The sequence below is a fragment of the Apodemus sylvaticus genome, chromosome 5 (assembly GCF_947179515.1).
Source record: "Apodemus sylvaticus chromosome 5, mApoSyl1.1, whole genome shotgun sequence".
Taxonomy (NCBI): Eukaryota; Metazoa; Chordata; class Mammalia; order Rodentia; family Muridae; genus Apodemus; species Apodemus sylvaticus.
Genome location: NC_067476.1, coordinates 85558616 through 85570662, shown reverse-complemented (window position 1 = coordinate 85570662; position 12047 = coordinate 85558616). Strand labels below are relative to the sequence as shown.

Genomic DNA, 12047 nt, shown 5'->3' with positions numbered 1-12047 from the left:
GAACAAGAAGTTTCCTCCAAGAGCTAGGAACTGTTAGGGAGCTGTGTAAAGTGCTTCAGAGACTGTCAGGCTTGGTCTTGGTGTTGAGATTCTACACAAAATCCCTTAATGTTCTCTAAGAATGATGCATCCTGGATTGCCATCCTGAACTCCCATCAGAAGTGACTGCGGACTCCCCTCCCCTCTGGAGTGTGGGTAAGAAAAGGGATGGAAAAGGTAGAGTAACATATTTTGCTAAGCTGAATTCTTGCTTCTTACCAAAACAACGATAATCAAATCAGATCATATGGCTCTTAGGTATGCATTGGCAGCAGGCCACACACAGGTACCATGGTAGCCCAAACTTAATGACCAGGAGGCCAGGAACACAATACAAAATGAATGTTGGCAAGTGACTGATAGTTTGCTTGGCTCCCCAAAAAAACAAACAAACAAAAACCAAAAAACCCAAAAAACAACAATAACAACAAAAACAAGAAACCACCACCATCACCACCACCACCAAAACCTCTGAATCCTTGGATAGCAGTCTAAACTACTCTAACACATCTACAAACATTTTAGTCTCGATTTTCACTTTACCTTAGTCCTCAACTTGGGACATTTGGTCTTCCTCCATCTTTGCTCCTCACTATGTTCCTTACCTACTGCTGAATTACAAGAAAGTAAAGACAGACACTGAAGAGGAAGGTATTCTAGCAAAGGGGAAAATAAGCACTTTGAGTAGACATGAGTTTTAAGCTTACCAATGTTTTGGGATTATCTGTGAAATAAACATGACTTAGCTATTTTAGTCCTTCCATACGTTTATGATTATAACATTTGTACAGTCATTAGCAACTACCACATATGGGAAGCTTATTCTGTGCATTAACTTATTTGATCCCCATGAATTTAGTTGGAAATAGGTCAAGTCATTTCCACTTCAAATAAGAGGTTTGGGAAATTAAATATTTGCAGCCACATAGCTGGTGAATGATAAAGCAGGAACCCTCTGCCCTCATTTCACAGACCCCAACCATTAGGCACCACTGACTATTTTGCTAGCTGAAGACAATATTTGATAATTTGTGTTTCAGGGTCTGTTCTATGTCAGAAACAATAACAACTTATAATGTTTACATTTTCAAGGGGTGAGAAATGGCCAAACAAATAGATTAACACTTAAACAAGATCATTTCAAATAGAAAAAAGAGGGAGAGATGAGAGAGAATGTCTTGGGTGGGAGAGACAGCTCTCTGTGATCTGAAAACTACATAACTATATAGAAACTACATAAAACACTCCTTTTGGAGGTTACTGGAAATGCCAAGTGGGGGAACATGGAAGCAATACTTAAATCGCTCAATAGCTATTATTTCATTTACTTCCATTTTGGGTAAACAGATGGAGATTTAATGCACAAAAAGCGGGGAAGAGGCAGGGAGAAAAAAGCTTAACATTGCAAATCTTCTTGAAGTGGTATTTAAGGGAATCACAAGTCAGTAGCATGAAGCTCCCATCACCATCATCTCTATTATGTGGTAAGAAAACACTTTCACAAGCTGAGCAAAAGATTAACAAGCCACTTAGACTCAACACTCTGAATGCCAACTGGTGGGTGCATCCAAATATCACTCTTCTGCATCTGGAACAGAACAAAGGAAAACAGACGTCTGTCCTCAATGTGGGGATCGTCTGTATAAGGGTCATGTCCCCAGAACTTGAGGAGCCATCTAAAGAAGCAGGCCTGGAACTCCATATTACCAAGAAGGAACAGTCTCTGGGAATCAGAGGACTCTGAGGATATGCTCACCAATGGCCAACTACTAACTCACAGTCTGATATTGAAACATTTGCTAAATAGGAACTGGTAATGACTGGAGGTTAGGGGGAGGGTGTGCTACCAAAGTTTTGTTCTTTTAAAGTGTCGATTCATTTGTCACAATATTTGCATCCAAGAATAACAGAAGCCCTGTGTTTTTGGTCTTTAAACCATGCTTAAGTCTGAATTTTCTCTAGTTGTGTTTTGTGGACTAGGTGAAGCCCCAGGTCTGATCTGCCAGGGTCTTCCAACAATTCTAGCCTTCTCAGAGATTATCCTGAATGTGGTAATGAAGACTTCATATATGCCAAATGCCAGACAGTGTTATATATATTTATATATTAATCTTAGAGCATCCTGAAGTTGCTACTATTGTTCCTATGCTAAGTAGGATTGAGACACAAAGCTGACGTGACAGGCATGCATGAGGCCATCTGGTTAGGGGATGTGAGCCAGAAAGCCAACATAACACACTGCCACAAAACTTAAGTTTCCTCTGATGGCTGAAGGTTCTCAAATGCAGCAAGGTTGAGTTCAATAAGTGTATCTTTGAGCCCAACTTTATTCTTTAGAAAAGACTCTACCAACTGAATGAAGACTCAGTGATACCAGGTCTTGCAAAGTTCCATCCCAGTACAGACACTCTTGGTTTAGGGTCCGAGATACTGGCAGGCTCCAACCCTCTGGAGAAGATCTCCCTTTACAAAGAGGCACTGTGTAGAGCTGCGGGAGGGAGGCAAGGAACTGGAGCTTGGGCCCAAGTTTTGAAAAAAATAGCCTGGCAGCCATCCACTGTAATTACCACTCTTTATTCCTGGCCTTACTTCTTCAGGGTCCTGGGCTCTGATGCACAGGTTTGGTCACCTTACCTCAGTCTGACCCCCTTTAACATTTAGCTCAGTCTCCTTCCATTCTTAATGACTGATGACATCCTCCAGCAATCTGCTGGCAAGAGAACAGGTCTCTTGCTTCCCGTGCATGTCTACACAGTCCTCCTTCTCCTCATTCCTCAGGACGGTTATAGTCTAGGCTGCTACTCCAGCTGGTCAACCCTCTGCCTCCAGGCATTACCACCATCAAGGACCACATGGCCAGATGGTTACCCATCCTCTTCCAGGCCTCAGGGGAGGGAACCACAGACTCCTGGATCCCTGACAGGAGCTTCTTTCACTTTCTAAGCTTAATCTCTTGGTGACACACCCCACAGGGCAGCAGCTGTGAGTAATCCTGTGTTCTCGGCCCTGCCTTGTGTGTCTGGCTGGTGCTGTGACACTGAGTTGCTAGGGAGCAAGGCATCCTGGAAGGGCAGAGCTCTCACACAAGTGGGGTCCTGGTAGAGGAGAGGCAGGAAAGGCCAGGGGGGCCTTGAGGAGGTAAGGCCTGAAAGCTGAGACCCACTTATGATGTCTGAGAGTTTTAGGGCCAGGGAGAAGAGAGATCTGAGATACTGTAAAAAGCCAAGGGCCCAGGGCTCAGGAGTGTAGTTCTAACCTCTTCTAGTCATTCACCAGTTAGGCCCAGGCCTGATACACCATCCTTCCGATAAATATGATCATAAGAAACAGAAATGTGCCAGGCAGTGGTGGTGCACGCCTGTAATCCCAGCACCCTGGGAGACAGAGGCAGGTGGATTTCTGAGTTGGAGGCCAGACTGGTCTACAGAATGAGTTCCAGGACAGCCAGGGCTACACAGAGAAACTCTGTCTCCAAAAAACAAACAAACACACACACACACACACACACACACACACACACACACACACACACACAAAAAAAAAAAAAAAACCCCAAAAAACAAAAAACAAAAAAAAAAGAAAGAAAAAGAAATGGATAGAATGCTTTAAAAGGGACATCATGATATATTTTACATCACACGTCTCTCTCTCTCTCTCTCTCTCTCTCTCTCTCTCTCTCTCTCTCTCTCTCTCACACACACACACACAAGTATAGAGTTATTTTTCCCATCAGGAGAGATATGTGGATGGAACTCAGGATTCTGCCATAGAGTGTGTACACTATTCCTGGATGCTGCCTGATTCACATCAGTACAATGCCTTCCCAGTTCTTTCCACATGCCCTGCCCTGCTTGTGACTCTAATTTCCTACTTGCTTTTTCTTTAACTCCCTTCCCAAGCACAGACCTCACAGGTCTAGGGGAAGAGGATTTGCAGAGAGATACAGAGGCCCCACTGAACAGTATAGGCTTAGTAGGGAATGTCACAATGTGCTCCACACAAAAGGGATGCTAACATGTTGCTGCTCTTTATCTGTAGGGCTACAGTTACTCAAGGTCCCTCACTAGATAAAATCATGGTATATTTCTTATAACAAAAATAGAGAGGACTTGAATAGCCACACCACCAAACCCAGGTCTCCAAAATGAGTCCCCTAGAAATGAGGTGGTGAATGAGATCACTTATTCCCAAAGAGACCCAGACATCAGTTCTACAGAAGGACTTCAGGCCAGACATTCACGACCATACCTGGAATCGCAGGCTCTGACCAGTTTGGGTTGCATGTGTCTGAGATGAGAGAGGGGAAGGACCTCATGGGAGGAAGCAGGCAGAGTCAGTGTGTAGTGTTGTGAGCTCACAAAAACAAATCCCTAGAATCCTAGCAAACTCCAGTTACCACAGGAAGGCACATTTCCTCAGCTGTTTGGTGAGGATGCTGGGGTAGCCGAGGCTCAAGGAGCTCTGGCACAGCCCAGCACTCTCTCCACAGCCTCTAGGGTCTGTCCTATCCAAGAAAGTCTGAGGCACAGTAGGGCTAACATCAGCAGAGGAGGATCAGTTCACAAAGCACTGTGTACCTGGAATCTCTGGAGCATCTGCTTGTCTGCATTAAGATTTGAAAATTGTGGAATTCACTGCTCCCACAGTGGTGGTTCCAATTTCCTACCAATCTAATACTTGTTTGAAATGATTCATGGAAAAATACCTTTGTGACCAGTAGACTCATGCTGTAGAGTGTGGTTTCTAGATAATTGGTTTCTAAACACATACACATGTGTATGTCACTATTCAAACTCAGTGGCTACTACCACATGCAGATAATGGACTCCTGCCATAGAGAAGCCTGATGCTGCCTGTTAAGATCATGGGGGAGGGGAGAACTGTATACCTCTATGGGCAAAGTCAGAGGCTGCTGCCACAAAAATGCTTGTGTTGGGCTGGAGATCACAGCCTGAGGACATAGTAACCCAACCCAGGGCAACAGGCTCTGCTCCTTGTTCAGTTTATCCAAACTGGCTTTGTTGGGGGTCTGGGGCTGGGCCTCATACCTCTCCGAAACCTTACTAAGTAGCAAGCAAGTCTCTCTTCTCTAATGCAGTCTTCCTAGCCCTTGTTCCTTCCCAGCCAACTTTTGCAACCGCAACACTTTCTCCACAAAGCAGAAACAGCTGGGGTGCAGGGCCTGAGATCTGGCTCCGCCCCTCACTGTATGGGCTTGACTTTCAGAAGGTTCCAGCTGCAGCCTTGTTTTGGGTCAGGCCCAAATGGGCCTCCTCAGCAATCCAGAGGGATAAAATGATGCCGACATCATAGTGATAACAGTAATCGCAACAACAATGGTATCATTTACTGCTAGCATTACTCCTGTGTGTGTGTGCCAGGCCACTACCGTTTTGTTTCTTTCAGTTTCAGGCTATATGGTGCAGTGGTTATGAGCACAGCCTCTGTGGTCTTGGCTAGTTATGGAGTCTTTCTGTGCCTCCATGTACTCATGTATAAAATGAGCACCTCCTTCCTGGTAGAATGTGAAAGGTATGAATACACTCATAATGCACCACATGATACTATGTATCAGACGAGATACATAATACAATGTATCTCGTCTGATACATAGTAAATACTCTCTGAGCACTGGCGGCCTTCCTGGACTCCTTTAACAGTCTTCTTTACCACTCTAGATTTACAACCGAGGAAATGAAGCACCATGAGGCTTAGAACCTTGCACAAAGGTCTCAAGGTTCATGAATGTCAGTGAATGTCAATGCTGTTATTTGTACCTTGGCCATCTGGTTCACAGTACTACGTGCTCTGCTCCCAACCCTGCTGTATGTCCTCAAGGGTACTGTGCTTCCTGGAAGTGTCTGCCAGAGCATGGGACTGCACCTCAGTGAGTATGCTACGAGACTTCGGAGGCCCTGGAGAAGGCGACTTTGCTGAGGAGCAGGCTGATGTCACCTGAGGACAACAGAGGCAGATGGGGAAGGCCTCGGGCCACCCTTCTTCTGGGCAGGTGAAGCCCTTTAGTGAGGGGTTTTCCCATGTAGAAGAACGTAACTTCAAACTTACAGGGAAAGTATATGCAGCACCAATATGTACACACATATACACATCATATTACACATGAGCCTTTTTCTGTCTGAGCACCCAGACCACCCTTAAGACCTGCTAGCCAGCTCCAGGAGGCTGCTTGCACTATGTGTTAGAAGATAAATGTGTGTTGTGAGCATTTCCTACTTGGTGTCCAGGCAAAAGTGATACCTACCGTTCATTATTCAGGGTCATTCTTGGAGGATCCAGGTTGGGGTTCTCCATGGACTCCATCTGTGGACACCTCAGGAAGTAGTAGAGTGTATGGAGAGCATCGGGGGACCACGTGACAGGCTGTGGTGGCTGGCGGGCCTGGCGGGCAGGGCTGGTCCCTGGGCACAGGGGGTGGCGCCCCTGCATGTGGTGCATGGCTCGAGAGACCAGATCACCTGGGAAAGAGGAAGAGGACAAGCCTGAGTTCCCAGCCCACTCTCCTAGGGTAGCAGCTCCCTTCACTTAGGATAATTACTGTTTACCCCAGAGTCAACAGGCTGAGGAGGAGACTGTCACCTAGCTGCACAATAGCAGTTTGGTTTCCCTTTCATTTCCAGTCTTGCCTTAACAGCTGAATTACAAACACTTGGCAGGGCCATCCTCCTCCAGAATTTATGCTAATGTGGTTTCCTTTTCAACATCTCCACTCTCTCCACCGCCCTAGGGGCCTTCCCTCGGTTCTCTGACCATGGGAACCCGCCAAAGAACAGGCTCTGTAGAGAGTCTCTCTTATATTATCTTGTGCAAAACCCTGGGACTTTGGAAGATAATGGCTACCACCATCCACTGTACACTCAACTATGTACAGAGGATGCAGTTCATTATAAACCCAACTCAGTCCTTACAGTGCTAAGGGTCAAGTATATCCCCACGTTTAGTCAGAGGCTCTGAGATTATTTGCTGAACATATCCTGACCCATGTGCTCTGGACACAAGGAAGTGCAGTGGAGTATGTGGGCTGTTAACTAGGTGACTCCAAAGCCCATGAACTTCATTGTGATAAGGGCTCTACCCTGCCTTACTGGAATCTGTGGGGTCATAGGTCCCCATATCCTGTGTTGTGTTTCTGTCTTAGTCTTTTCAACATCCTAGCAGCCCCTGACAGGAAATGTCCCATCATTGTGTGAGGCCACAATGCTGAGAAAGAATGATTTGAAACCGCCCCACGCACCTGCAGGCACCTCTGTTCGAGGACAAGTGGCCTTTGTGTTCTCCAGGCCTGAGAACTCAGGGGGTCACTCCCTCACAAATGGCCCTATCTATAGAAAGCCTTAGGGACCCAGCTTACTCTACAGGGAAGCAGCAACCATCAGGTTCTAACTGTGCTTCTGAAGTAACTAAATCAGTGAGATAATTCATTAATTTATCCAGTCAACTTCCATCACTCAGCTTTTGGGTGTCTGATTCTGCATTTCTTATGTTCCAGAGCCCTGCAAAGCCTCCCTGACAGAAGGTGTTCAGAAATGCCTGATGAGTAAAGGAAGTAGTATTATGCATGCATTTCATTTTCATATACTACAACAGTTAAGGCTTGACATAAGCCTATTGACAGCCAAATTCTCCCAGTACAGCCACAGAGATAGCAACTAGCTACAAGCAGGGATGAATGACCACAACTGGAACACCCCACCCAGAAAAAGCTCTCCAGGTACTGTCCCTAACCAAGGTGGGCACTGTCTCCCAATTCTTCTTATTCCCCAAATTACAGTTGGTTGCCTAGGGACTCTGACCAATCCCAGGGCCAAAGGGCTGGTGAGAGTGGGGTCCCAATACTGGTCCATGTCCGCAGACTCTTGACTGCTTTAGTCTGGGGGCAGAATCTGACACCTTTAATATGTAAAATCCTTTAGTGATTTGAATACTCAGCCTTAAAAATCATCACTGAGAAACCTGATCAGAGCTGATACTCCAGAGTCTAACACTTATGGCTTCAGAACGAAGATCAGCAACTTCTAGTCTGTGTACCTTAAGTGATGAATAGAGCCTCAGTTTCCTTATCTGTGACATGGAGATGCTAGCACATAATCAACTTAGAGAAGTCAAAGGAATTGAGAAGCACTTAACCTCTTTGGAACCAAGCCCTTATTTATTAAAGCTGAGGAAAACACCAGCATCACTGACATCCTGGTAACCACATTCCTCCATCCTTCCTGAGCCTCCTGAGGTCCTCAGGATCACTACCTGCAGTCACACACTGTCCTACAATTTCCAAGACAACTTGGAAGTTGAGTCCGGTGCTGCAATGCCAGATTCCAACCCCGCCCTGGGGCTCCTGGGTGGCAGAAACTGGCATCAAGAGCAGAAGGCTGTGCCTCCAGCAGCCAGTACCAGCTGAACTGGTGGCAGAAAGCTGAAACCTGGCTCCCTTTTCTCTGGGCCTAAATGTCGTAACCATTGGCGAAACACAGGACCACAAGGAAGAGAAATCAAAGTGTCTGAGATAGCATCAGAGAGATGCTGTGTCGAGATACCATTCCAAAAGCTGGACAAGGAAAAAGCCATTAGCACTGGTTATTTTTATTGTTATTGGTGGAGCTCCCTTTGGCAGCTCATTTCGAGCCAGAATGAAGGCAAGAGACTCGAGGCAGCCAGGGAAGACGCTGCTTCTGGAACTTCTTCTAACGGCAAACAGGACACGGACTCAGAAGTTCAGAAAACCCATGAAGGTGGCAGAAGAGAGGTATCTGGCTTCCTCAGTCTAAACCCTTGCTAAGGGCAGCGTTTCTCCAAGACTAACGGAGAGATGCCTGGAGACAATGCAGACAGGGCTTGTGTAAAAGCTTAGGAATATCTCCACAACCCATCTCTGTCCAAAACCACAGCTCGCCTTGGATTCTCTCCTAGGGAAATTTTTAACTCCTGTCATTTTCTATTTTTTAAGCTTTATGATAGACAGAAAAAAAAAAAGAACCCGACAATAACAACAACAACAACAAACCCCACAGGCAAAAATCTCATTTAATCTATGGAAGTAAATATTTCCATTATAGAAAAAGAGGAACTAAGCTACCAGGAGTATAAGAATGGGTCACAGCTGCAAACTAGCACGACAGTTAGCTAGGACTGGACCTGGCTTCACCTCCCCTACCATGCTCTGAGAACTGGGGCAGGCCACACGCTGGTACCAGCCATGAACCTGTTAATAGTTCACAGCTGAATTCTAGAAATGAGTGAATTTTTAAAAAGATCCCCAACGGGGCTAGGGCTGTAGAGTGCCGCCTAGCACGCATGAAGCCTGGGGTTTGATCTTCAACATGGAATAAACCCAGGGTATGATGGTGTGCCTATAATCCTAGCACTTAGAGGAGATAGGGAGGGCTAGCAGGATCAGAAGGTCAAGGAAATGTTCACTATGCTAGAGAGTTTCACTATGCTAGGAACCAGCTTGGGATTCCTGAGACCTTGCCTCAGGAGAAGAAAAACCCCAAAATGATGTCCATAGTCATTTGACGGTGTTTTTCTAAGAATGATTTTTAAAGATTTGGCTTTCATTTTCCATATCTTATTTCTCTAGATACCCATTTTGAATCTGTTTTGCAACATCTCAATCTGTAACTGAGCTCAGGGACTCTATGGTGCCTTGGCACAGCTTGTTCATGAAGCCTAAAACTGGCTGGGTCGGGCTGTTGCACAGGTGGATGCTTGGCGCTTTTGGAACATTCCTGTATCGTTCTTGAGAATTGACTGATCCCAAGCTCAAGGAAACCTTGGACAGATGCCCAGAACCACCCACCAGGCATGGGAAAGCAAGCCCTCCCCCTTACTAACCATGAAAGACTTGATCAGAGGTGCTGCAACCTTCATGCGGGTTGTTCCAGCTCTCATTATGAGCCATCAAATAAAAACAGCGGGTGAGAGTCTGGAACGTAGCATTGTCTTCAAAATGAGCCCTCCAACATCTGGCTACCCTCAAGAGAAGTGCTATGCTTTCTGTTGGTTCTTTCTCTTTACATTTTCATGGGTATGAAAGGGCAGAGCAAGCCCAAGGGCTAGAGCTCCCCATGCAGCTAGATATTAGAAGACTGTAGCTTCCTAACCTCCCAGACAGGCTGGCCCTGGCTAGGCAGAGAGTTAATGCACGGAAAGCCGAGGGTAAATCCTAGGTCCATGGTGCCCAGTGCCAAGTATCACTAGCCTCATTAAAGTCTTTAGTCTCTGAAACACCTCCACCTCTGTCCCCTCCCCTGCAGAGTAGGTTAGCAAAACCTTTGGTTTCAGAGGGAGGAACCAGGCAATGTGGTGTGTGCCTCAGCCTGTTCTGTTGTCTCTGGGAAGATGCAACGGAGATGTCTTTTCTCAGTGTCCTGAGGAGCGCCAGGCCAAAATAGAGACCAAACCCAGGAGAGTTTCAGGAGCCAACCTGGGTGGGACAGCACTCACCCCTTCTAATGCACACGTGAGGTTACACTTACATTCTCACACCCATACCGAGCACCAGCAGTTGATGTCGGTGTTGGGGAAAGTTCTGTGCACTGGGAAAGCTGCAGGCAAAATGGAGCGAGACTCTGTCCTGTGACTCTAACACTTTCTAGTTGGAATGGAAAACTAAATTATTTTTGAGTAAATACGTAAGTGCTCTGAATAGAACTGAAGCCACAGGCAAGAACTAGAGCAAAGAGATGGGAGCTCATTTACACAGTGGGCTTGGGAAGGCCTGTTCTAAACACCGGAACCCAGTCAGAGAGTTCTGTTTCACTCTCTCCCCCAAGCCCCATACTTACTGAGCTCAGAGATGCTGCCCACACACGTGGCCAGGAGTGACTGCTCCAGTGTCCGGAGTTCCAGCTGAGCGTAGGCATCAGCTCGCTCGTCGTGGCCCAGGGACCCACCATTGTAGGGACTGAAATAGGCAGGGAGAGAGAGGACACCTGTGGGGAACAAGACGGAGAAGTCACACTGGGAGAAGAGACACTGCAGACTGTATCACAGCTACTGTGTCCAGAGCTCAGTCCCCTTCCCCTGTCCTGGCAGACTCATAGGACAGGCCTGACTGAGCCTTGGGAATGTGGGTCTTTGCTCTGCCGAGTGCCTCAGAGGTCATAATGAGACCATAAGTGGACCAGTTCTACTGGGATTTTTACCGATATGTAGACAGAAATTGGATTTGCCAAAGAACCAGCCTATAGGCTCCGGGGCCCTTCAACTTGCTTAACTGGGCCAGAGTGCTCCTTTCAGGGTTCTGGGGTGACATGGAGACCTGGCTTTGTTTCTATAGCACTTACGCTTGCTCAGTTTTGATGATCACAATCCTGCTCCTTCAAAGGCCAGCTGCCTTCAGACTCGTCCCACTTCCCACTCTGCCCATGTCTTCTCTAAGCCCAGAAGGCTCGGAGACATCACTGGAAAGGGATACTGCCCTCTCTACATCATGAAGGGGACTGCCCCAGCCCCTGGCCAAGTACAATTAGTGTTTCTCATTAGCACTTCAACAGCAGAGAAGGAGCTTCAGAATCTATCCCAGGGGACACCAGCTTGGAAATCTCTCCAGCTCACTGTGCAGTCTTTTAGCACACACCAGAAAAGGAGAACTTGTGGCAGGGGATTGCTCACTGCAGTCAGAGCCTCCTGCAGGAATTCCCAAATTCTGGGAGCTGCTACTTCTTTGATGGACTGTTCAAGCTTCTGCCTAGCGTTTGCTTATGTGTTGCTTAAAAAACAAAATAGTCATAGAAAACCTGTCATTCATTTCCAGGGAAAAATCTAAAATTTCTTGAGAAACTGGGAGGGTTTTGAGAATGTGGCAAGACTGAGTTACAAGTCTCCTCTCTGGCAGACAGGGATGTGACAAGACATGCAGCAGCAGGGGATTTTAGGACAGTCCTCTGGCATTTATAAACACTGTGCTGACATGTGATCAGCTACATGAACTTGGGCAGGTGACTTGGGCTTTCTGTTAACTAGAGACAATGATGGAGGGCCATAAATAA

At 46.5% G+C, this 12047-nt stretch overlaps 1 protein-coding gene across 1 annotated transcript in view; it reads right to left on the bottom strand.

The window, feature by feature from the left end:
- The window catches only part of Abtb2 (ankyrin repeat and BTB domain containing 2), a 150770-nt gene that overhangs the window by 27858 nt on the left and 110865 nt on the right, over positions 1-12047 (bottom strand). Inside the window, exons 2-3 of the mRNA XM_052183105.1 lie at positions 10842-10988; positions 6302-6515 (exon numbers count right to left, since the gene is read on the bottom strand). Coding sequence (XP_052039065.1) covers positions 6302-6515; positions 10842-10988 — 361 coding nt within the window. The remainder of the gene's footprint in view (positions 1-6301; positions 6516-10841; positions 10989-12047) is intronic.